This window comes from Balearica regulorum, chromosome 12, assembly GCF_011004875.1.
Source record: "Balearica regulorum gibbericeps isolate bBalReg1 chromosome 12, bBalReg1.pri, whole genome shotgun sequence".
NCBI classification, from domain to species: Eukaryota; Metazoa; Chordata; class Aves; order Gruiformes; family Gruidae; genus Balearica; species Balearica regulorum.
In genome coordinates, this window is record NC_046195.1 from 12,514,755 (window position 1) to 12,540,680 (window position 25,926).

Here is a 25,926-nt window from a genome sequence, read left to right on the forward strand (position 1 = left end):
CCTGCCTGTACAATTAGCTTTACCATATTCAAGAACTTATTCAAACATGCTAATATGTTGATTGCGTTATAACATGCTGCGGTGTTGCCTTAGGTTAAAACACATTTTCTTATCAGCACATGTTACTGTGGAGCAGTATAGAGTAAATAAAAAAAAAGAATTTTCAGTAGAAATCAGTGTGCTTTTTAATAGAATGTATTAGATTATTTAGTTAACAAAACCTATACATTTTATAAAGCAGGATAAGATAAAGGAAAAGAAACCAGGTACTTTACAGATGTGAAATGTGTTTTGACTTGCCTATATCAGACATCAAAAGTATACCTTAAATGTACTCTTGGTGAATTCTGTCAAAAACATTAACATGATTATTCTAAAGATGGAAGTTGTGATCATAGTAGTGAAAACTCATATACAGTGCTAATGGACTACATGCAGACTGTATTCTTCACCTCTATAAAAGATATTCAATAATACAGAACGTTTTGCAATTCCATAGCACTGCAGCTTACGCCACAAGGCATTCCCACTCATTGGCACATGCCTATGAGGACATAGCAATGTTTTCTGTATCTACTACTACTGTGTAAATGAAAATCCATAATACAGCAAGCTAAATGCTTGTTGAGAGACACAGAACACTTACCAACAATGGAAAAGAGATGTGATGCAGGCTGATTTAAGGTTTCTGTACCTTGGTGACAAATGACAGCCCAAGAGGAGGTATCTGGACTCATTCGCTAGTGCCACCTTCTGGCTGATCACTCCTAGAAAAATAACTCAACAGGTCCCCGAGCCTGGTGATAACATATCAAGGAAGATTAAACGGCTTTCCAAAAAGTACAGAGAATTCCTCCCTGTAGTCTAACTCTGATCAAAAATATTGCAAGAACTGGAGAGCATCCCGTCAGCCAGGAGGGCTGTTCTGTGCCGCATGTGGGAAATGCTCTTTTCTCTCCTGGACTGAACGTGTCTCTGTTTGAGCAGTGACTCAACGTGTCTCTGTTTGAGCAGTGACTCGAGGATTCAGTTCTGTGACATTTGTGAGGTGATATTCGCTCTTTGGAATCTGGTTATTTGTTTTTCTCCAAAGCTGTATTAGGTAAGTCAAGGGCAAAAAATAATGGCTCTGTAAACAACGTTGTTACGAGTATTCCTCTGATTATCTAGTAGGTATTATGATCTCCAAAATAACAGAGTGGAATTTTGTGATCGATACCTTTTTCTGAAGGACACAGATTATGGGATCTATGCTTTGCAGTGGTATCAGAAGATCTGTGACTCGGAATAGCTTTGGGGAGAATGTGAGCATGACAATGTTGCTTTGTTGAAACAAAACCAGGAGCATTTTGGGGGCTGGGCTGTCAGGTCGAATGCCAGTTTGAGACCGAAGGCCAGAGCTCTCTGAGCAGCAGCGGCTTAGGATCATTTTGGAGTTGTCATCCACATCACATCCTATCCCTAGGATCCCAAAGCGTAGCTAAAGCCCTGCCTAAGGGACGCAAGGCAGCCTTGTTCAGGCAGAGCACCCTCGCTGGGAGCACAATCGGAGCCTCAGCAGCCATGAGGCGGGAAGAGCAACCCCCGCCGCCCTGTGGCAAAGAGGAGCTCCAAGAAGTCCGGCGTGCGGGATGGCGACCCTCTTTCTTATTTCTTAAGCTGCTTTTAGGGAGGCTTCCCCCCCCCCCGCCCCCGGTACGCTGAAAGCTCGCCTCCACCCGCCGGGACCAGCTGAGGGCGGCGGGCGGGCAGCGCCCTGCCCCCGCCCCCTCCCCCTCCCCCCCCGCCGGGCGGGAAGCGGGACGGAACATGGCGGGCCCCTCCAGTCCCCGCTTCCCCCGCCTTTCCCCGCGCCGCGGCGCATGCGCGCCGGACGGCACAGAGGCCGTATCCCTCCGCCAAGCCCCTTTTGTCGGGATATTTGTGTAATAAGATAATACCTGCACCCCATGGTAAGTGCTGGGCGCCCCTCCATGCTCTGCCTGCGGGCTGACCGCGCCGCCTCACGCCCGAGCGCGGGCTGGCGGCGAGGCACCGCAGCGCGGTACGGCACGGCGCCCCTCCCCTCCGCTCGCCGTGTTCTTCCGCCAGGCGCAGAGGGGACTTTTGTGTGGGGCTTTTGGGCGCCGATGAGCGGCGGCCTCCGGTGCCCCTGGTTGTTGTCGCGGCGGCGGCGGCCGGGCTGGCAGCACGGTAAGGCCCCATCCCCGCGCCTCGTCTCTCCCTCACCCCCCCCGGGCCGGCCAAGCTTTTCCAGGTCAGTCTGCGCCTTTGTATAGGGCCCTGTTACCGGATGTGGAAGTTGATCTCTTCGCTGGTAAAAAATAATTCCACTTCCCCCGGAACCCGGCGCCGCGGCTCCCTCCGCAGCGCCCAGCCCAGCCAGGATTTCCTGTTGGGGAGAGCGGGCGCGCTGGCCGGCCTTCCGGGGACCCCGCCGCGCGGGGGGCGCGGGCAGCGCCGGTGGCGGCCTGGGCCGCGGCGGCGGCCTGGGCGGCCCGCGGGGCGCCGGGCGCGGCCTGTGGGGCAGGGGGCTGCGCCGGGGTCGGGGGGCGCCGCGCGGCCGGCGGGGCGGGGGCACGGGGCGCCTCGCCTCGGGGCCCAGGTGCCCGCCGCGGCCTCTCTCCCGCGGCTGCTGCACAGGCCCGGGCGAGCGCGACGCGGCCGGTGAGGGGCCCGGGCGCTGAGGGGCAGAGCGGGGCCCGGCTCGTCCCACGTCTTTCCCCGCCGGGCAGCCCGGTTTGGGCCGCGTGGGGACGGTCTCGGACCTCGCGTGGGACGGGGTGGCCGGTTCCTGTCACGGCCCGGCGCCCCGGCAGCGGCTGAGTTGCATGTTGGAGCTTGGCGCCAAAGGTGCTCTGAGGAGAGGCAGCCTCGGTGGGAGGGGAGCGCTTCCCTCCTCTGCAGTGTCCCTCACCCGGAGTCTGTAACTCTTGCTTTGGACTCAATAAAAAGTGTGTGATGGGAGCATAAACGTGGGATAAGATGTGTTAGTTCTGCTGTTTTTCTTTTCTCTCTTTGTAGTCAAAGTAGTTTCTGTTGGTGAGATGCTGTCTGATAGCACATCAGTGAAGTCCCCTGTAAGAAGTCTGTGCTTAGAGTTTTTAACTTAAAGCAATTGTATGGTGTTCTTTATCCTGCTTACTAAGGTAGCTTTTCTTTAATGACAAATGGTGTATATTAGAGTTAAATGTGCTGAAAGTTGTGAATGCACACCTTGGAGTACTTTAGTTTAATGTTTTGGGTTTTTTTTTTTAATTCTTAATGGATTGTGACGTATTAGTAAGACTAAGCAGTTTGGTTGAATTGTGTATGCACACAGAAATACTTGTAAGGGTACCTAATTCTGCTGTGTAAATAAGGTTAAGATCATACATGGCAGATCAGCATACACTATGTGTAGACTCTTGCTCGTGACCCACTTTCTTTGCTGAAAACAGTTTGTTTTCTAGTTTTTTTAGGCCTATGTGCTAGACAGAAACTGTCGAGGAAGATTCCTCGTGATAAAATGGATGTTTTAATTAGAGAGGCTGGTGATTTTTGTTGGAGGATACTTTCAAGTTTCAGTCAATCTGAAACATACTCTTAAGGCTCTAGTACAGTTCAAAGGCTACATTACAAGCCCTTAGATTCCTCATGTCGATCACAGCTGCTGCAACGTAACCTTTTTGGTATCTAGTGCCAGACTTATCTGTGAAAGCTTTGTAGGTTGGCGGCAGCGCCAGCCCGAATCTTGGTTGGTGCCAATGGTTCACCCTTGTTGCATAATAATATTTTTTTAGATATTGCATTTTGCAGGTAATGGCCAAATCTGTGCTCTCTCGTTTTTAAGGACAAGACCTTTCTGCCATCTGCATTATTTAGTGGAGTTATGTTGGTGATTGGTGCTAATTTAAATTAATGTATGAGCCTGTTTGGAGGACAGACCTGCATAAATACAGGCTTGACTATCTTAACCACTACACTATTCAACAATGTGTTTGCTTTTCTGGTCTCTTAAATCAGATATTTTTCATCTGATACACACATAGTCTGTTTAAACAAACTAGAGAGAATTTAGTTACAAACACGACACAGTCATTGGGGAAAGATGAAAGCACTGGAATTAAAGCAATCTGCTATTAATACGTTAATGTAACTTTCATTATCGTAATAGAAGCATGGACACTCTAAGCCTATGATATTTATATTAGGATTTGAAATATGACATGTGAAATGATTGTCAAAATACATTTGGAAGGATATGACTCCCTTAGGAAACAATCCTGGAACTTTTTGAGTTTATCCCATGTAAGTCACTATAATCACTATAAAAATTATATATAATGTAAAATCATTCCAAAGTTTTTAAGAGATGCTAGTGCATGGAAATACCACCGAGTTTAATGCAGACCTTCCCGTTCCTTTGAAAGTTACAAACCAGTAATGGAAATGAAAAACATTTGGAAGAGTTGTTCTGAGTTCAAGTATTGTGCTGTTATATCAGGATGTAAAAACATAAAAAATAAAGGAAGTTGATCTTATTATTTAAATTCTAACAATGATCAAAACGAAGTGCTTGATTAAAGATTGAAATAGTTGTTACTAACTATTTATATTCTGTACTTAAATATTTTTGACCTTGGTATGGATAGGCATATAAAATTAGTTAGAAATCGCTATTCTAAATTTCTAGTGATACTGTGCAATGTTGAAATCGGTAAGATGATAGCATTTCTGAAGAACAGGTCTGGGGAAGCAGGTTGTGGTTTTTTTATTTGTTTGTAAATAGTGGAAAGGAAAAGACATTCAGAAAAGGTCATTCTTTTTGCAGATGTAATGAGTGTGCAAGATGATGAGTCTCAAGCTGTCTTCCAAGTACAATTCTGCTGTGTGTCACTTCAGTAGGGAAACCTGTTTAATTAGCATTTAATGGAACTTTTTCCTGGGGTTTTTAGGAATTATTGCAAATCCTTATCATAGATATGGTATATATTGATTCAGTTTACCTTCTAGTAAATTGCACTGGTGCAGTCAATGCTCTTCTAGTGTAAAGTATGTCTCTTTTAGGAGCATGCCTTGGTAGAAGTACACCGGTGACTGCAAGATCTCCATGTTAGCAGGTGTTCTGCAACAACTGTTTTTGCCTGTTGATTTTGACTGCCAGTGTTCATTGCTGCAGTGATAGAAGGGGAATAAAGGCTGGGTCCAAGATCCTTGGGGCAGGACACCAGTCTGACAGGTGCTGCAATATTTTAAGCTAAACTTAATCATCTTTGGACTACAGACTGCTGCTCCATTGGCTGTGGTGTAGGCTCCCCAAGCTGCATGTTTTTCAGCTCCTCTCCCTCCCCACACAGCTCATTTCACACACAGTTCCAACCAAACTCTTGTCAAGTGCTGTTATATACCCCTCTGGTAACAGCACAATGTCCAGAGTTTTCCAGAATGTATAAAACCAAATCTAAGATGGGTACAAAAAACCAGTATGATTTCCTATTGAACAGAAGTAAAATAGCAATAATAACTTGACGTAAATTGTAATTACCAGTTCATTGTGGCTTCTGGCTAATGATACTGTACAGAATGCATTGCAGTAATGAAATGTGGAAGTTCAGGAGGTGGTTAATGCAAAGAAGTCCAAACCCAGCAGAATCTCTTCCCTATTTACTCAACTGTAGACAAAACCCTCTGTTCACACAGATGTGTAGGAGCTGTTAGAAGTCTGGAAACATACTCAGATTGCTATAAGAATAACTGTAATAGTCTCAAGACTTTTTCAGAGCCAGTGATGTTTTTATTGTCTGAAAGAATCCTGTTATAAGGCACTACCCAGCTGTCGTGCTAGCCAAGCTTGATGGAAATGACACAGTTACCGAAGAGTACCCTCTAATGCAGTTCAGCAGAGTTGATTTGTTAACACTACATGGAGTAGCAGTGGTACTTAACTAAGAGTGCTGCTTTGAAAGGGAAATCTCATTTCAATTTTAAATCTATTTTATTGTACTATATATAGAAGTTTGATAGTATCACTGTGTTATTGTGGTGTTACTAATTGATCTCGAGAGAGCAGCTGAAGAATTTTTCTGGAAAGGGAAGAAAAAAATTTTGACACTGCAGACCCTTCTCAGTATGTCTCAGTACTAGCAGTGGAAGCGTATGGCGGGGAAGTGTGGGGCATGTTATTACTCCAGGGTTTCCTGACCTTACAGTACTGGTCCTTGGAATAGTCTGCCAAGTAGAAATCAGCTTTGGGTTGACTACTCATGAGAAATTTTGTGAATGTTAGTATTCATGGGTAAAACATGACTAAATGTACACAAGCTTTGTTGGAAAGGCCTCTTCAATTGCTGTTGTTAGTGCATTAGTGACATATAATGTGATTTTTATTTTTGAATTCAATAGTAATTTTGCTAGGTTTTTAACTTTCTTCCACTAGATGGCCTGAGCATGCTTTCAAGTACCCTATGAAAACTGAAACTTTTACTTCATTTCTAAAATAAATTCATGTCATTTTAACTGAGGTTAAAATTCTACATCATGAAACATATGTAAACTTCTGTGATGCTTTGTGCTTGTTTAAAATACAAACACTTTATATCAAGCAAGAGAGTGTTGGTTAGTGTAAGTAATATGTGGTAACGAAGGTTAAGTTATGCATGATCTTCCATGTCCCTCTATTTCCTTGATCAAAACATTTTTTATTGACTGCAGTACAATGTTGTTTAGTTTCGCATTGAGATGAGAACTGATGTACTGTCACTCTGACAGCATGTTCAACAGTAGTGATTCAGAGAGACTCTGAAAAGGTGTCAATCTCAACCTGAAGTTTGTCCCTAAAACCTCCTGGGACTGAGACTTGTATTTTGCAGGCCACCATAATTGAGTTTTTTTGCTGCTTGATCTTGCTATGTGGGGTTTTGGTAACAACTTTGCAGTTCATTTCACTAGTATAGATGTGATCAGTGGGTTCTGAATAGGTGTAGTTGCTAAATGTACATAATGTAATTTCATTCACCTATTTTTCTTGTCTAACAGACATCAAGTATAAGCTTGTTATCAGGGCTGTCTTTTTTGGTTAATGGAGAAAGACAGGTATACACAGAATGCAGCTCTTGCCATGAGGGTGGTTGGATACCATAACGGGGCTGAAGAAATGGTGGGATGTTTATCCGTAGAGACATTCAAAACTCCACAGGACCGAGCCCTGCACAGCCTGAGCCTGTTGGGCCAGCTCTGACTGGTGACCTAGGTGACCTTGAGAGGTCCTCTCCAGCCTCAGTTATTTTGCAATTTCAAAATGAGTCTTTATTAGTTCCTTTTCTCTACTGGTGTTTAAAACAAAAGTAAATACAAGGAAAATGAATTGTTGTCTTTCTAGATTAGTTCCTAACTTTAGTATTTTGCATGAAGTTCCAGCTTTCCTTTTGCTTCTGAGGACCTTGATGTGGTGGTATTAAACCACTAGAAAAAAATGTGTCTGTGTGCTTTTTTCCTTCTTACATTGCAGCCCTGCCCCCCACCTCAAAAAAGAAAAAAAAAAAAAAGGAAAAAGAAAAAAGGTGCCATGTAAAGGGAGTACTATATTCCTTCATTTCACTGCTGCACTTGCCAAATGCCCTCTCTGAGTACTGTTTTATATCATTAATCCTAGTGTCTCCCTTTAACAGGGATAGTAGATTTTCTTATTCCTGTTTGGTTTTTTGCTCTTTATGGAAGAGAGTCAGCTGTTGTCCCTTCCTCCGCATCTGACTCTGTGCTCCTTTTTCCTTCCTTTTCCCATTGTCAGTATTTGTCCTATCCTGCCACCTTCCTGCTCCTCTTCCCTTTTCTGGCTGGAGACAAATCAACATGTCCATGTGTACTAGAAGGATGGGCATAAATGGAATATTATCTTGGTGAAGGGGATATTGCTGCCTGCAGTCAGCTCTGTAGACCAAGAGGTAATCGCTCCAGTTCATGGCTCCACTGATACATGTTGGAGTTCTGCGTTTGCAGTATTTCTGTCTTCATAATTTCTTCCAAAGTCAATAGCTTTCAGCTTATTGAGCAATATACTACACAGATTTTGCCAGTTGAGCCAGGTGCAGAGAACTTTCTAAATATGTTGGTTTTAGGATAGAAGTGTATGTTTAAGAAAAGGTATTAAAAAATGATCCTATTGGGATTCCTTTTTGAACTGATATACTCTGGCTTTGTGTGGGAAATAGGCTGCATGGCCTTGCAACTGCTGTTATTAGTAATACAGGCTTAACTTTTGCTTGTGACTGGAAACTAAACTGATGAAAGTAGTTCCATCCTTAGCATCCTGGTAGTGGAAGACATAGGTGTAGGACTAAAACATTAATAAAGTATTTTGGTTAATGGCATGAGTTGTGGTTTAGTTCTAAATTTTATTTTTACTGAAAAAAATTTAGTGGCAAGTATGAAATAGAGTGGGTTTAAAAAGCTGTTATACTAGGAATTTTTGACACAACAAAAACATAGATAGGTCCCATTTGTCTACATATAGTTTTGCATGCTCTGTGTTATATGCAACTTTGAGTGCTGTAAAAGGGAAATTACCTAAAGATGATGTGAAAGTTTTTCAGCTAGTATCTCAGTCATGTCTCAATCAAAATTTTGCACTTAACATGTTTTTAGTAACTGTAGACAGTTGAAGCAGGTAATAGTATTTGCTTTCAGATAGACATTTTAGTTCATATATCTGATGCAAATTGTACAATTACACATGTGTTTTGTAGCTAGGAATACAGAAATTATATTTTAGGGTGAACAAAGTGAAGTGATAGTGATGGACAAAATGTCAGAAAGGTGCTGTGTTTCAGATCTACCTAAATGTATTTATATAGCGGTAACTCTTAAATACATGTAGGCATTTTGGAGAAATGAATGTAGCGCCTTTGGGTGTGTGACATAGCAGCCATGATGTAGTACCATTTGAAAGCTGGACAAAGCTGCAGCAAGTTGCAGTATCAGGTGAGAGCTTCTAAACCACTTTCTGCTATAAGCAATGTTCATCCATTTAGTTTAAATTTAGTTTGCTATAACTTCGCAGCTGCTATGGTTAAAGCATTGTAATACTGCAGTCTTTACCCCAGTGCCAGTTCCATTTGGTTGACAAAAGTAATTATAAAATCAAACTGCTTATTGCAATCAATAAAGCTTGTTCTCATGGCTGAAATACCAACTCCTGGTTTTGAACTTTTCAGAGTAGTTCAGAAATAATAATTAAAAAAATGACAGTGGCATTTGTGTACTTAAAATAGCATTAACGTTGTTTTCTTTCTATTCCTTTGTGTCCTTTGATAGATGTCACTAGTAGATTTGGGAAAGAAACTTTTAGAAGCTGCACGAGCAGGTCAAGATGACGAAGTTCGCATTTTGATGGCAAATGGAGCACCTTTTACCACAGACTGGGTAATGAAAACTTTTGCAGTGTTCAGTAAAGCCTCTTTCTTTTCTCACGTGAAGAAGAAGAAAGGATTATTACAATTAAGCATTTATATTGCAAGCCTTGGGAGTTTCTTTGTGGAATTCTGCAATCACGTCATCTAATGTCTAATGAAAAATTAAAATTTTCTATTTCTTCATATGATCTCCTACTGATTTTAGTAACAGACTGTGAATGAGCTTGTTCTGGTGGCTTTTAATATGAACTTTGGAGTGGTTGATGGGAGAAAGCAGCAATCATCCTCCTAGTTACTGTGTTTATGCATTTAATACAGTAAGAGGTCTGAATTAAGAAAGCAGTCCCAACTGATATGTGCAGCTGAGAGTTCCCTGATATAAGGGCTCTGAGTTGTCTTTTGGAGGTGCCTGTTTTTGAATAGGTTGTATGGGGAGTTCAGGTACCTAAAATTTTAGGGTATTTACAAGCCCTTAAGAGCTGTAATCTTGAAAGTGACCTAACTTTCAAGTTGACTATGTTTTGAACAGGAAATTGGACTTAAACGACTTCCAGAGGTCCCTTCCAATGTTGGTATGGCATGTTGGCTCCTTGAAACATCACACCTCAAAAAGACAGAAAAAACATAGCACAGACCTCAAAAAGTTGCTTGTTTGTAGCGTGTTGGGATTATTGAAAACAAAATTTCAAACTTCGTACTCTATAAAAGCCCTGACAGCTTCTTTCCTTGAGACTGCAAGGGAAAATGGTGTTGAAGTGGTGGCCTGACAACTGAGTTTGATAGCTCCAGAATAAGAAAAAATGCTTCATAGTGACATCTGTTAAAACTCCACTTTTTCCATTACATTACAGTTGGGAACATCTCCACTTCATCTAGCTGCGCAGTATGGACATTACTCAACAACAGAAGTGTTGCTGCGAGCAGGTGTAAGTCGGGATGCCAGAACCAAAGTGGACAGAACGCCATTGCATATGGCAGCATCAGAAGGCCATGCCAGTATAGTAGAAGTCTTACTTAAGGTAAAGACTCCTGAAACAAGGTCGGAGGTGGGGATATTACAATGGATTATGATAAAATATTCACAATTTCCTTTTAGTCATGAAACCAACAGTGAAATTACATGAATATTTATGCTGCATGCATTGGGTGCTTTGTTTTCCTATTAAAAGGTAATTTATTTTAGCATTGAAATAATCATGATTTTAGTTGAATTATTGTTGTTTCAAAATAAGACTACTTTCTAGTTTGACATTGTGTGAGTAACAGCCTTTAGAACCAAGACATGTTACACTTTAGGGAGTCTTTAATCCTTTGACGCAAATAATTTATTGGTAGTTACATTGAAGTACTTCTAATACATTTGTAAATGTAAGATAACAGGATCTTACTGCTAGAAAAAGACAATTTTGGGCTTCATTCTGTGGCCAGCATTATTTAATTCAGATACTTCTAATGACATAGTTTATGCAATGATCTTGTTTGTAGCACGGTGCTGATGTCAACGCGAAGGACATGCTCAAAATGACTGCACTTCACTGGGCTACTGAACATAACCACCAAGAAGTTGTAGAACTCTTAATAAAGTATGGAGCAGATGTTCATGCTCAGAGTAAATTTTGCAAAACGGCATTAGATATTGCAGTAGACAATGGAAATGAAGACCTTGCAGAAATATTACAGGTAACTTTTGATTCATGATGTTAAGGGAGTTTATGGCAAAGTACTTGTTTACACATGGGATAAACTAAGCTTTTAATACAGCAGCTGAGAGACCATATATTGACTGATAATGCTAAACTCCAGTCTAGTTCACAACATGGAAATGAGATTAATGTTAATAAACATTAGTTGGCCAAAGAGCATTTTCACACCTACAAAGTCAAGGATAAGTATCCTTTATTTTCTTAAATTTGAGTGCTGTAGTACACAGAACTAGGTGGAGTCTTCGCAAGCAAGGTGTAAAACGTGACATATTGGCAGAGTAGGAAATTTTGACTATACCCTAGCATTCAATTAGCTTCATATATGGATTTTAGTTTCCTAACAATTGGAGATCAGGAGAGGAGAGAAGAGATGGCAATTTTTCCTGAATTAGAAAGACTAGGATTGAATTATTGAAGTGATTGAGATCGGGATTATAATAGATACTTCCATGGAAAGTGGAAGTGTGCTCACTGTTCAGTAGTGTTTTTAAGAGGAAATGAAGTGCTAGGTATTATTGAGAAAAGAATAGAAAGCAAATGAAAAATATCATTATGCCACTGTATAAATCTATTGTTCTGCTATATCTTGAACTATATGAACATCTGGTCTGTTCTGTTAGCCTCCTCTTCATTGCAGAAAGGATAGAGTAAATAAAAGTCCATAATAATTCAGAGAAAGACAAAAAGAAGAATGCCATCTACAATTTATGGCGATTACTAAGCTGTCAGAGCTGATTTTCATGGCATGTAGCTGCCACAGCAGCCTTGATTCTTCAGGCCTCTATTTTAGATACGTGAGTTTGCACATCTACAGAGGGGCCTTGTCTTTATGTGGTCGTCTTCGCTTACAGTAAATGGTAAGGAGTAGTGTTGTGTCATTATTCTCTTTCACTTCAACAGACTTTCTGTCTTTAGATTTCAGCGAAAAAACTGTTTCTCATGTACTTACACAGAGTACAAGATGTGACATGATGTGTATATATTGCATGAGTATAACGAGGGAGATCTTCCCTGTTTGAGTGGAATGTGCAATAATTCTGTTTCTTACAAGATAAATAACTTATACCTACAATTAGAATGATATTATTACCTTTGTATCCTAGATTGCAATGCAGAACCAAATCAATACGAATCCAGAGAGTCCGGACACTGTAACAATACATGCAGCAACACCACAGTTCATCATCGGACCTGGAGGGGTGGTGAACCTAACAGGTCTGGTATCTTCTGCAAATACATCAAATGGAACAGGTATTTAGATGCCTATAGGGTAGCTACTAGGATTTTATACTTTAATTGATTTTTTCACCATTAGTGAAAAGGCTTGAGGAAAAACAGTGGTAAGAATAGTTACCATGTTCCTCTTCAGTGTTTTTTGTGTGTTGTAAATATCTAAACCAACAGTCTTCATAGAGATAAATTATCAGAAGTTGCATTTGCTTAACAAACTTGCCTTCAGAATCGCACTTTGGTTTAGCAGAATGTTGCTGAGAACAGAGTGTGTGTTAGAAGCTTCAGTGCAATGATAATAGAAAAAGAGACTTCACTGGTTTAACATTTAATCAGCTTTTTTTTTTTTTTTCATCCTACTAGATGAAACAGGAGTGTCTGCAGTACAGTTTGGAAATTCATCAACGTCAGTATTGGCCACATTGGCAGCTTTAGCAGAAGCATCAGCTCCACTGTCTAATTCTTCAGAAACACCAGGTTGGAAAGCTAAGTCATTTAACCTCATTTAATAAACTAAAAGTACATAGCTGGCACTTTTGGACAGAACAGTTCATACAGAAATGAGATGACAATCTTCCTTCCTTTTTTCAGCATGAACAAAATTTTTCCTTTACTTTCACCGGAAGGTTGCCAGGTTCATATATACAATTATTTCTTAGTAAGATTTCTGACCACAACTGATTTTTTTTTTTCTGACTCTAATGTGGGTAGCATTCATCTTGCTGAAAGCAAGCATAATCCAGGAGATTGAATTTACATCTTTGTCTACATACAGTCTAGTTGCATCTGGTTGGAGAATGTTTTCTTTGAATGCTTCCTTCTTTTAAATATTAGGAAGTGGCCCCCAATGTTGTTTACATATACTTTGTCAGCAGTTTTATTCTTTCACCCCAAAAGCACAAGAATATTTGGTGATCTCAGTGTGCGCTTTTCCCATGTCTGTGGATTGTCTTTTCAACCTTGAGGCATTCTACTTGCATTTATAAAAATACATAGTGATTAGTATGTCCCACTTCAGGCTGGTATGCTGTCATGGCACTTCCGGTAAACGTAAGCCTAGCAGTACATTATTGTCCTCCTGGGAGGAAGTAGCCTGGATCCCTTGCTGCAGTGATCTGTACACTCTCTTATTCCATAAGGCTATGACAAGAAGCCAGAAAGGCACAAGGAGTTCCATTGCCCCTATTTTCCAAGTTTTGCATTCCTCTTTTTAAGACAAAACCCCTTCATCCTTGCCCCGTGATCTTTGCCAGTTACTGCTTGTCTGAAAAAAACCTCTGGTCAAGGTTCCATACTCTGCAAGTTGTCCTGGATATCTTTCTCCATTCTTTCTGAATAATTTGGTGCCTGCTTTGTGTACTCTTTGACTTTTGTTCATTACAACATGCAAATTGACAAGAAAACTGGCAGTCAGGAGTCTTATAGCATCAAAGTGGATTATAAAGACTAGTTATCACCACTAACAGATTTGAGAGAGAGATAAGCAGGAAAAGATATCCTTTTATAATTTAAGCAAGCTGTAATACCATCTACAATAAAGTTAAAATGTGATCAAAAGCTTCTGAATTATTGAAAGTTACTTTATAAGAGGATGCCGCTGAACTTCTGTTCCAGACATATGTTTTTATTACGGTGTATGTTAATATCTTGCCATTGCATAAAAAATGAGGTAAGACTAGCTCTTAGGAGATCAGGTGCTGACACACAGAATCTCTAGTTTCTGTCTCTGAAGTAGGCTATATGGTGTACTTGAATAAAAACTTCCGTTACTCTTGAGAGTCCAAAGAGGTGTTTTGGTGGACACCTGGCTTTCTAAAGAAAGCTGTGAAGTATTTCACGTACTCTTTACTTGCCCAGTGCTGTTTTTCGTATGTTGCTCCCCAGTTTTCTCAGGCAGTATGGTATGGCAGAGGCTACTGGAGTTTTATGCTAGGCTAGATTGCTTTTTGTTTATTTAGTATTTATTACGCTGACATGTAGCACTATAGCCTTATTTCTAAATTAGCTTGGGATTTTGAGCACTGATTAGTGATGTGATATGTAGCAAGATGAGCCTAGCATTAAAGCAGTGACTGGAGATCACAATGGAGAGCAACAACTCTCTGTTGCTCAAGGATTTATGATGCTTATGGTAACCTGTTTTTTTTTTCTGAACACATTTCTAAAGAAATGCATTTATTTTGCTTTCTTGTTGGTGATGCTCAGTATGATAAATTTTAAGGAACCGAGATACCTTGCATGGCCAAAGCCTTTGGTACTTAAAAATTCTTACAGAATTCAGCTTTGCAAATGACGTCATTCTTAAGGGGACAGTTTTTGCTGAAAATGTAGAAGAGATCTGTACTCTCAGACTTGCTGGCATGAGAGCTACATCCTAACATATACCTGAGTTTCCATCTCTTAAGTATTTTGAAGTCCTGCAGGGTTTCTTCTTAATGCAGCTCTTTTCTTCTACTACTTCTCCTCAAAGCGGTACATAAGTACAGTTATACTATTTTATGACATTTAAATATCGCAAGTGAAGCAGATGATTCAAAACCAGAATGCAGTGCCTTTCATTATAGAAGAAGCTGCTGGTGTTTTCAATCAATTAATGTATTTCAATGAAACTCAGATCTAATTGTAAGAGAGAGAAACTCAAGAAGGGATTGCATGGGATTACGGAGCATTAGATATGTATCCAGAACCTGGTAGTAGACACTGGTAACCAAGTGTTCTCGTGTTTCACGGTCCTACCCTTGCAGCAGTGCAGCGTAATCTACATTGCATGTTAGTAAACTACTGAAGATAAAAGTTATTAGAGAAGAGGCAGGAGATGACAGACAGGAAGAAATCAGCTTGAAATCTTGATGCAGTAGCTTCCCACCTTCAATAATGCAGTGTGCATCATACCTAACCTTCCTGTTTATTTCAGTTCTTCTGCTTTGATTTTCATGTAGATGTGTGGGCAATCTTGCAGCATCTTGCTGTCTGCAAATTATTTCCTGGGTTTTTACTCCTTTAATAGTTTATAAAGTGTAAAGAATACTATTGATGCACAGGTGACAAAAAGCTGGTTTTGTGTGTTCAAGAACAAAAAAAAAACCACCTAAGAACAACAACAAACCTCCCCCTTCTCTTTGTGCTCATCTTGTAAAAGATCCATTTATAAATAATCTCAAAAAATATAGGATTGAGAATTCTGGTTTTGACTCTTACCTTGTATTTGGCCTCCTGTATCTAAGACTGTATAAACTTGTACAAAACACTTAGGTTCTGCCTCTTATGTTGTTTCTGTCTAGATTTTTCTCCTCTTTCCAAGTTAACTTCACTCTGATCTCTTCCCCCTAGTTCCTCATGTCTTACAGTTAAAAACATATCGATCTTGTAAAATCAAAGAAAGAAAGGTGCTTTTCCCTGGAGCTGCATAGAATCATGCTTTTTTTAGTTGTTACTCACAGGAAATGTTTATGGAGACATGGACGTTGCATACAAATATGATGCATAATGTATGTATGGAACTCAGAGTCGGATTAGATAAAAATTTGATTTGTGTATTTGGAATGCGGTATTTGGTGTGCTTATGTTGGAATTAGGCATATGTCTTACTGCACGTGCAGGTGTTCTCCCCCTGCACACACTGCAGAAGAAAATAAGAGATAATAGTGCTGCTCTTTTAAATGACTTCAGCTTTCCTTTGGCATATGAAGTAGAGTGGTAACTAGTGATTATATGGATATGGATACGGAAGGAGAGCCAGGAAGGAATAAGGACTGTATTCATGGAGATGTTTTTTCTTTTTTATAGAATAACTTCTTTTTTAGACAAAATCTCCATTTTTCTTTCAAGGTCTGCAGAAGTCCTAATAATGTTTCTTTCCAGAACTAAAAGCCCAACATTGAGTTTGAAACTGAAAGATCAGAGCTGTTCGCCACAGCAGTTAGTATTGGCACTTACAACTTGGAAATTTTTGTGACAGTGATCTTTCTTACTGCTGAGCCTGTACTTGAAAGCCAAATCAAGTTCATTACAACACCACTTATTCATGTAGGACTTACTGTTTTGGTTTACTGAATAAACAGTCTGTGAATATTTAAGTAGTGCTATAGGACAGTAATCTCTGAACATAAAGATCTTCAGAAGGCAATGACTGCAGTCATTATTTGAACTACAGAGTCATTTGTGTGTGTGTTATATTGTAATTAATATAAAAGATGAAAGCTCCAGGGTTTTATCTACCTTCTCTCATCTTGAGCATCACAACACAGTCTATAGGGTTTTAATTTCATCTCTGTAGATAGAAAGCACTCTAATATCTGTTATTTAAATCAAAGGCTTTGCTTTTATCCTGACAAATTGAGAATAAAATACAGAGTTAGTGTGCTTGAAATTCTTTGATTGTGCTACTAGTGATCTTGCTCTTTGTCTCAGTATCTTGTTTTAAAAAATAAGGGTGGTAGTGTGAGACCCCAATTACAGTGTATAGTGCAAGCTGTGGTATGTGTTGTAGTTCGGAATGTAGTCTTTCTCTCATCTTACTTTGATTTATAGATGTAATATAGAACTGTGAGAGTTCACTGCTGTATACTCATCAATTCATGAATTTGATGGGTTTTTTTACTTTCATGTAAAGTGAAATGATATAAAATTATACACATGCAATGTTTATTTTACTTTTTAAGCTTTATCTTTTCTCCTTCAAAGGTATAAAAAAGTCAACTCTCTGCAGAACTTTTAGTCCTGTTTCATACTTTGTAGAATAAATTAAGTTGTGGTTGTGTTTGAAGTACCCATGTAGTACAGACAAAACTTTAAGATTCTCTAGAGGTCCTTTAGTCCTTTAGTCTCTTACTGTCTTGAAGACCATTATGGTAAACAGAGAAATTGAGGCTGGGTCCTCAGGTGCACCTGGCAAAGCACTGGTTGAGGAGTCATTTCAAGCTAGTATTTCAAGTACAATTTTTTTAATATTTATTCTGCTGTTAGTATAACTTAGTCCAGCTTACGTACAATGGAAAAGTTATTTGTGTTCTTAAAAACAACTCTTGTTCTTGCTGCCATGTTAATACTGAACCCAAAGTGTCAGTTTTGAGTGTAGTGTATCTATTAGGAAACATGCTAAATAAAAAAAATTATTATATTGAGCAAAGTAAACAAGGACAGAGTTGCATGTATGTTTCAAAATGTTAGTGCTTTATGTTGGCCTGGTGAAAGATTTCTCTTAACAATATAATATGTAGTAATGCATTAATTGGAGGGGGATCAAATTTTAAAAGACATGGAAGAAAGGCTAGGCTGTAAGTTCTCATTTTCTCAGCTGTACTAAAATGCATTTGAAATCATAAAGCTTAATTTACAAATTGACTTAATTCCTTTACTAATCTGTTGATAGTTGTGGCCACAGAAGAGGTGGTGACTGCAGAATCTGTGGATGGTGCTATTCAGCAAGTTGTCAGTTCTGGAGGTCAGCAAGTTATTACTATAGTTACAGATGGCATTCAGCTTGGTAATCTGCATTCAATTCCAACCAGTGGAATAGGGCAACCAATCATTGTGACCATGCCAGATGGACAGCAAGGTGAGTGGAAACGTGTACAGTTTGAGCTTGAGGAACTATTTTAGTTACAGTAATAATAATAAATTGTTAGGTGCAAATACCTTGGACAACTCTGTGTAATTGTCAATTTAAATACATCTTTGAATTCTTATGCTGCAGAAGGGTCAGACACATGAGCTACTGCAGTTCATGTGTCAGCTGAGGAAAAAGAATGGAAGAATTACTAAACTGTATGGAATAGAAATGGGCCATTTAAGGGAAAAGTGATAGCTACTTGCCTTGCCTTTAATAAGCTTGATTATTGCAAACTTGTTGTGAAAACTAGATGGAGTAAAACAAAAGCCTTCTTCCAATACTTATGCTGTTGCCTTGCTGGAAATATTGTGGGGAGGTGAAGCTTGGATTTAGAAATCTGATGCACGAGTCAAACTATGAAAGTCCCATGGAGTGTGTTCTGAACAAAACAAAAGCCAAGTCTTACGTACTTGAGGTTTTCGGGGAGCAGTGGCAGAATTAGTGAAGCCAGGGTGGCACAAATTGTCCTGTTGGGCCATACGTGCTTTGTAGAAGCTGCTAGTGTAATGAGTGCTATTTTGTGATGTGTGTGGTTTTGGGTGTTCTTTTAAAGATGCTCTGCCACTACTATTTAGACAAAAATAATTCCCTCTCTGGTTTCTCCATGAGGACTCCCAGTGTGAAGCTTGAAGAGTTGTACACTGGAGACAAATGATTTGGTTCACTGTCTGTCTGAACAAGTATAGCTAGTTAATCAGAAAGCATGAATGTCTGTAGGTAGTAATTGAAGTGCCAGTTACAACATTTATTTGCCAGATGGTTGCGTGAATAAATTAGAGTATGAATTTCTTTAGATCCTTGATTTTTTTTCCTCCAAGGTTAATAATTACTGGATTTTCAGATTACCTAAGGTGTTCTAATTAATCAAAATAAAAGCCAGTTTTGTATTTAGTATTTGCTTAAGAAACACTATGAAGGAGATGGTCTGCTACATAAGTTACAGAATTGACAGACTGGTAACTCTGCTGCAATTCACTTCTGTGTCTATTTACTCTGTGAAAAATGGCAATGATACTCCAGAGTGACAGCTAACTATTGTAGACCCCAGCAACAAAGAATTTTAAAATTCTTTAGTAACATACAAGCAGCTAAAGTTTTTATTAAATTTGCACTGTACTGGCTTTATAATGCACTTTGTTGTGTTTGCATAAGGAGAAGTCTTTGCATTTTATTACCGTTAATGAAATTACTTAATTATCTGAATTTTATATAGTGCAAATATTGTTTGAAGTAAATTTATTTATATGTACAAATATGTTTTCAGTATTAACAGTTCCAGCAACAGACATCGCTGAAGAAACTGTGATAAGCGAAGAACCGCCAGTGAAGAGACAGTGCATTGAGATTGTTGAAAATCGTGTGGAGTCTGCAGAAATAGAAGTAAGGAGTATATTACATGATATGTGTTAACCAGAGTGTTCAGCACTGAGTATCTGGTTGTGGTTTTTTGTGTTGTCCTAGAGTTTAATTTCTGTGTTACCACAGAATGAAGTGTGTGAAACAATAACTTGTTCAGTCTCCCCTGTTACTGGAATTCATCTTTTACAAAGTTGTTGTAAAAAGAATATGGGAGGGCTGTTTGCTTCATCCTCTGGTCATGCACATAAAAGTGACACTTGTTTAAGTATATAATAAGTTTTACCTTTAAGATCACTAGCTGGTTTTTAAAACTAGGTACTGATATATTATCAAGTAACTTGACTTTTTCTGCTAGCAGTGAATGAGAGTACTGTACCCTCATCTTTCTGTTATGACCACGTGCTTGTCCTGATTGTGAGATCATACTTTTAGCAATGTTTCCTTTCCATTCATGATATCTAGATAACTGTTAATGGAAATGTGAAACAGTAAGATTCTGTGTTTGTCAATTTTTATCTGTCCTTTTTTCTTTTCTTTTTTTTTCTCTTTTTTTTAAATTCTGGAGCAGTTTACTATTACACATCTTTGCACCATCCTGTTGTGTGTGTGGGGGGGGTTTTGTTGGTGGTTTTTTTTTTTTTTTTAAATTACAGTGCAGAAGACCTAACAACATTGAGAGAGCTTTTCTTTTTATATATGACAAATAGATGTAGCTGTTCAATTTAAAGTTGTAGCTTTTTTATATTCACCACAATAGGTCAACCATCTCATTCTTTCTGTTACTTCTGTGCTGACCAGTTTTGGCCAAAAGTTTATGAAAATTGCTGTCTGCCTTGACTAGGCTGTAAGTTCTCATTTTGTCAACTCCATGATATTTCATTTATCAAAGGTTGTATTCTCCATCTTCTGTTCATATTATCAAATTGTGCCTAATTGAATACTTTTTATTGTACAGTATGTGCTATATGTTATCCATGTCTAATAACAATAATTACCACATTTCATCACTTGCTTTCCCTGTCCCTAAGTTGTCACATCAAATACTTTTGGCCTTTGCAGCTTTGTGGTCATTACAGAATATCATGACAGTTGAAATTTTCTTGCTGCATTTTTTTAATGTATGACTGTTACAATAAAAGCATTTCTTTTGTTCACACTTTTAAACATCTGCCTGAATTATTCCTAAAGGAAATTATGTTTCCTTAAGTATTTTTATGATTCTGCTAGGTGAAGGAAAAAAAATTAGATTGGTTAAGGAATAAATTGACCTGTTCCTAATTACAGATAGTTGGTGTAACAGTACAAATAATTCTTTTAAGGGGATTACCAGTTTCAATTATATATATTAAACACATTTCTCAAATATCAAAAGAAGTTGGTTTAAATGAGTTAACTTCATCTTTTACTTTTAAGTGCAAGCTTTGATGTCTGACTCTGTCCCTGCCTGTACAACTGGAAATGCACATGCAGACCTCTGCCTCTGTGTGGAGGCCACTTGACCTCAGGAGCCTTATTGTGGTTCACAAGGGTATAGTGCTACCTCAATTTGGTAACAGGAACGTTAAAGAAGTGCATGTACAGTTGGTTTCTTTGCCTCACTGGTGATTCATTCCTTTATTTCATTATAAAGAGTTGATTCAAGGCTAAGAGTGCTTTCTTCAGCTGTTTTAAATTCATAGTGTATGAACAGTTAACTGTAGTTCGGAAGGCTGAACATCCTCCCATTCACATGAGGTGACAAACTTTCCACTGAAAGTCTTGTGAATGACTAAAGCTGTAGTGGTGGTTTTCTTATTTTTCTCTTTTGGGTCTGTTAAGTTCAAACATTTCAGCTTATTTTGAAGAGTGATAGCAGTTTTCCTAAACAGTTTGATATTTTAAACATAGGAGGGCAGCAAAAAAAACCTGTCACACAGTTCCTCTGTCATTTTCATGCATAATTCATTAACATACAGTGATTTTAATATTCATTCTTGATTTTGACTGTTTTTCCCATGTTGTATGTTTGAAAAGTGACATGCATTAGAACCAGGACAATCATTTCATTAGACTGGGGAAAAAAAAAAATCTTAGTTGTAAATTAATTATATAGGTGAATTCATATCCCTAGTTTTTCTGTTGTTAAAAAGAATGCTTGGCTTTGTTATTTTAGTTATGGATGTCCCTGTTGTCAATATATAGACTGTTAAGAAAAGTTCCATGTAATGAAGAAAATTTCCTGATAAAATGGAAGATTTCTTAAGAGCACTTTTACCTGGATAGGTTTTTATACTGATACAAAAGGACTTTCAGTTGTGTTCTAAAGAATGCCCTAAGAACACTTGCTGGATTTGATTAAATTAATAGACCAGATAAAGTCCTCCTTATTGTAGATGTCAAAGTTAAGGAACCAATAAAGTTAAGGAACTGTTCGGTCCACTGTAGATCTGCATTGCTTCTCCAGAAGCATTGGTTTCTTTCCACTGGCTGGTTAGACAGTATACTTGGCCTTAGCTCCCTAACTCATTCTGTTTACATTAGGACTATGACTGTCTAAAAACTACACCTATTAGTTGCTGGACTAATATACATGCTTTGAATTGTTAGTCTGTCTGGTAGATACTGGTTTTATCTTCTTGTCTCTGCCACTGAGACTTGGGGTTTTTTCCTTTTTTTTCTATCCCTTCTTTAATGTGCTATGCTCCTTATGGGTACATGGCTCTATTGCTCTTTTCTATGGGAAATACTCCTAAGATGTGGTCTGAGACCCTGCCCACCCCGAAGTGTTTGCAGTCTGCGCACGCTCTGTAGTAGTGATAGCGCCTTGCTTTTGGTAATCCAGCGCAGAACCACTGTCCAGTGAGCTACTGGTGGTTCTTACTCTTCTGCAGCCCAGTGGATAGTGCAGCTTTGCTTCTTGCCAGTAGTAGATTTCTGATGGGGTTTATGTGACAAATTCATGAGATATACTGAGCTGGGCATTATCTATCCCAGAGCTCAGTGCCCTCAAGAGGGAAGGGTTGCTTTCCACATGTAGCAGACTCAACTGTTTAGACTGTTTCCCTGAGAACACTCTTGTAGCTCTTTCACCAACTTTCTACTCCTTGAGGCTGTTTTGTGTAAGCTATTGGCTCCCCTTAAACTTCACAGAAAACTTAGAGAAATAGCAGTATGTTTTGTTTGGCCTGGTGCTGGAACATCCTTGGTGTGTTTCAGATCCTTTGAGGTGTAGGCTCTACTGCTACTTTGGCATTCATCAATCTAGTTGCTACATGGGTTGGCCATTTATAAAATTGCTTAAAAAGCAGAATCCAAATTTTCAGAGGTGGAAGCTGAACTTCCTTTTCAAATGAGTAAGGAATATCAGATGAGCTCTCATTTTTATCAGCATATGCTCCAGATGAAGCAAACCCTAGCTAGCTTCCTTCAGCTCTTAAAGACCTATGTAAAATCACGTTGTGCTTTCTGGAGTTGATTGTGCTGTATTATATCAAGTCTTTGTAACTTGTTAATAACATCTCTCCTTCACCTGTTGTTTTTGCTATACAGATGCTGCTGTTAGCAATGATCTGATCACCTATGTCGTTATATTCCAGCACATTCAGCACAGCATGTGACTGCTAAATGTGACTGTGACAAGTACTGAGAACAGTAGCAAGTAGAAGGGAGGCAGAGTATTTTGTATTTTCAGGTTCTGACCATGAAAATACGTAAGCGCATCAAAGAGGTGAAGAATAGGGTTGTTGTTGTTATGGGGGTGTGGGGGGAGAAACTTCTAACAACTGTGTGAGGTATTAAATGGGAATGCAATACTGAACTGCTGGGATGGGAATAAGATTAAAAGGCAACTTGTTTTCCCTGGGCCTCAGTCTTTGACAAGAGTTTTGTTTTTCTGGGAGATGGCTCACTTCTCTGACAACCTCCTTCCCGTGGCTACTTAACAACTACAATGCAAAGAATGATTTGAAATCAAATACTACCTTACTCATAAAAGTATGATGCACTTTAATGAAATGGTATTTGGTTGAAGATCAAAACAAAACTCTTTTCCAAGCAAATTGCTTTTTCAATTGGGCTCAGCTCAGCATCAAACAAAATGACAGTACCTACGTCACCAGAGACAGAAATACATTCTCCTTAGTTCCTAAGGCAGCTTCATAAGAAGTGGCCTTTCCCATATTATTTTGCTTGGAAACCATTTTATAGCCTCCCCAAACAAACTTGTATGCAGGATGGAGCCTTCAGTTACTCCTTTTGAATTGAAAAAAGCTTATTTAGTTACATACCTGTTAGTTCATAAAAATGTGGTGTCCTTGAGGGTATAATTGTACCTCTGGATTGCATAGTATCAATCACTTCAGATCATTCAAAAACCAGTTATGTGTATATTTGGGTTAGTGAGCAGCTGTCACTTCCCAGTGCAAACTGCTGTTAGGTAACAGATTTTCATTATCTGATTAGAAAGACAACAGAAAGGGACAGTCCTGTTAGGTTGGATTCCAATTTTAAAAAAGTAACAAAGGGCATTGAATCATTGGAGAAATGTTAACACATTATGTTACTATTTGATCACCACGCTTCCACTTTTTTATTTCACTCTTTTTCCAGGAAGACTTGCCTTGTATCTTTGCAGCTAAAGAAATTACTATATTTGGACTTCAAGTCTTATTGTGGGGAGTTGTCTGGTGTGATAGTTCATGTCTAACTTATGCAGCAGCATTCATATAGGTTTGCCCAAGTAAGAACTGAACAGTTTCTAGATGATACCTTAACACTTCAGCTGCATGTAAAGGAAAAGTATTTGCCATTTTAACTTGTATTTGATACATATTTGACAAAATGTTGCTGGTTCTGTTTCTAATAGGAAAGAGAAACTCTTCAGAAACAGCTGGATGAGGCAAACAGAGAAGCACAAAAATATCGCCAGCAGCTTCTAAAGAAAGAACAAGAAGCAGAGGCCTATCGGCAGAAGTTAGAGGCAATGAACCGCCTCCAGACTAATAAAGAAGCTGTTTAATAAAAAATGAACGTACTGCAAAGCCTGTTACTCCCAAAAACCTGCAGTACAATCTTGAACTGTACGCTATATAGGTACACACACAGGATTACATGATAGAGAAGATGCTACAAGTTGATAACTGGACTTAAGCCGTGAGCTCTGATGAATTTCTTGTAACATAAAAACTCTGAATTTAGAAATTGTGAAAAGTATTTAAAATGAAATACTGTAAATAGTTGTTTTTTTTACAGTTTCAAAATGAGTTGATAAATCTTTTTGAAGGGATCCAGAAACACGAGAAGCCAATGTTTTTTGTGAAATTTTTGATTTTAGTATGAATCTAACTTCTGAAAAACAGAACAGTTTTAAGGGTGATGTTGTTGATTTAAGCTGACGACTTGAAAATTAATTATGTGATGAAATGAATTAACAGTTATTTCTACATGGTAACAACTTAAACTTCTCTGAATAAGACATTTCCAGGTGGAAATCTTTGTACAGCTTTAAGGAGTTGTCTCAGATTCTCTGAAAACCATTTTTGGGGTTTTTTTTATTTTAGGCGGTGAAATTTTTATATTTAATTTCAGATATATCCAAGTAGATTTACATGTATATGAAGCTAATATTTTTTAAACTTTTCAGTTTGTACATATGCTGCATGTTTTTATAATTTCTACACATACATCTTGCATAGGTATTTTTCAGCAAAGATGAGAAAAACTATGAGAAAAATGTTTAGCCTATAGGTCATTTGAAGTAAGCTAGCAGCCAGTTTTATTGTGGATGGTATATTTCCTGGAAGAATGTAATTTGTAATTAAAAAGAACAAAAAAAACCCCAACTTAATTTACATATTAGAGGCAATTTAAAATTTGGTAGTGGAGGCATTGAAACTTCACTTTGTGTGTCTTACAAACATTTTAAAGTTCAGTAATGAATAGAAAAGAATGTCTCCACTGGAACACAAACAGTAGTTCTTTTAGAATGTTACTATTGATCTCTTTTCCCAATAGCCTTGAAATTATTTCAGTGATGCATTTTTTTCTAAACAGACTTTTGCATTTTAATTATGCAATTGGACAAGTAAATTTTTTATGTTGTGGTGATGCTGCTTTTAACTAGCATCATTGTTCTTCACTGTGATACTGTGTTTGTGTGTGTCTGTGCAGTGATCTATTATGCTTAGGATTTATATAGCACGTTACATCTTCAGAGCATTGTAAAATCTTTTAAAGAACCCTTACTGTACTGCCTGAGGCAGGTAAGTGAGTGTTACTGTCTCAATTTTATAACTGGTATAAGCGCAACACAGGGAATGTTAAATGACTGGCCCAAGACCACATTAATCTGTGGTAGACCTGGGACTAGATCTCGGGAGTTCCTGGCTTTTTAGTCCTGTGCTTAGACTGAGCTGCCTTAAGATTATTCAGTGCTGTGTTAACATTAAATTTTGAACTACTGTGCAGATTCCTTTTTTGTAAGATAAAACTCTTTGTGCTTTGCTTTGTTGTTCCATGTTTCACTGCTTTTATGGAATTGTTTGTATAAACTTAAGCAAAAAGTCTAGTTTACCTATACTGTACACAGAAGAATTACCCTTAAAACTGTACTCTGGCCTACTTTTTCTATTTTACAATTAAATATCTTTTACACATA

At 38.7% G+C, this 25,926-nt stretch overlaps 1 protein-coding gene across 16 annotated transcripts; it reads left to right on the top strand.

The window, feature by feature from the left end:
• Positions 1–1,884: 1,884 nt before the first annotated feature.
• GABPB1 (GA binding protein transcription factor subunit beta 1) lies at positions 1,885–25,926 on the top strand. Of its 16 annotated transcripts, none has more exons than XM_075764799.1 (11): positions 2,104–2,193; positions 5,050–5,221; positions 8,855–8,958; positions 9,292–9,399; positions 10,241–10,408; positions 10,875–11,069; positions 12,196–12,343; positions 12,686–12,799; positions 17,694–17,879; positions 19,198–19,313; positions 24,136–25,926. In XM_075764799.1, the coding sequence occupies exons 4-11, from the start codon at positions 9,292–9,294 to the stop codon at positions 24,286–24,288; spliced, it is 1,188 nt and encodes a 395-aa protein (XP_075620914.1). In that variant the 5' UTR covers positions 2,104–2,193; positions 5,050–5,221; positions 8,855–8,958; the 3' UTR covers positions 24,289–25,926. The 16 variants fall into 16 exon arrangements, with proteins under 16 accessions (XP_075620906.1, XP_075620920.1, XP_075620915.1 ...); XM_075764797.1 differs by lacking the exon at positions 2,104–2,193 and adding an exon at positions 2,538–2,954; XM_075764793.1 differs by lacking the exon at positions 2,104–2,193 and adding an exon at positions 7,769–7,922 and having other exon boundaries at positions 2,678–5,221.

Bases quoted from the DNA above. Each gene is read 5' to 3' on its own strand.
- GABPB1 (XM_075764791.1), top strand. The intron at 9,400-10,240 runs GTAATGAAAACT...ATTACATTACAG, and splicing joins CACCTTTTACCACAGACTGG to TTGGGAACATCTCCACTTCA. The intron at 17,880-19,197 runs GTGAGTGGAAAC...ATATGTTTTCAG, and splicing joins CATGCCAGATGGACAGCAAG to TATTAACAGTTCCAGCAACA.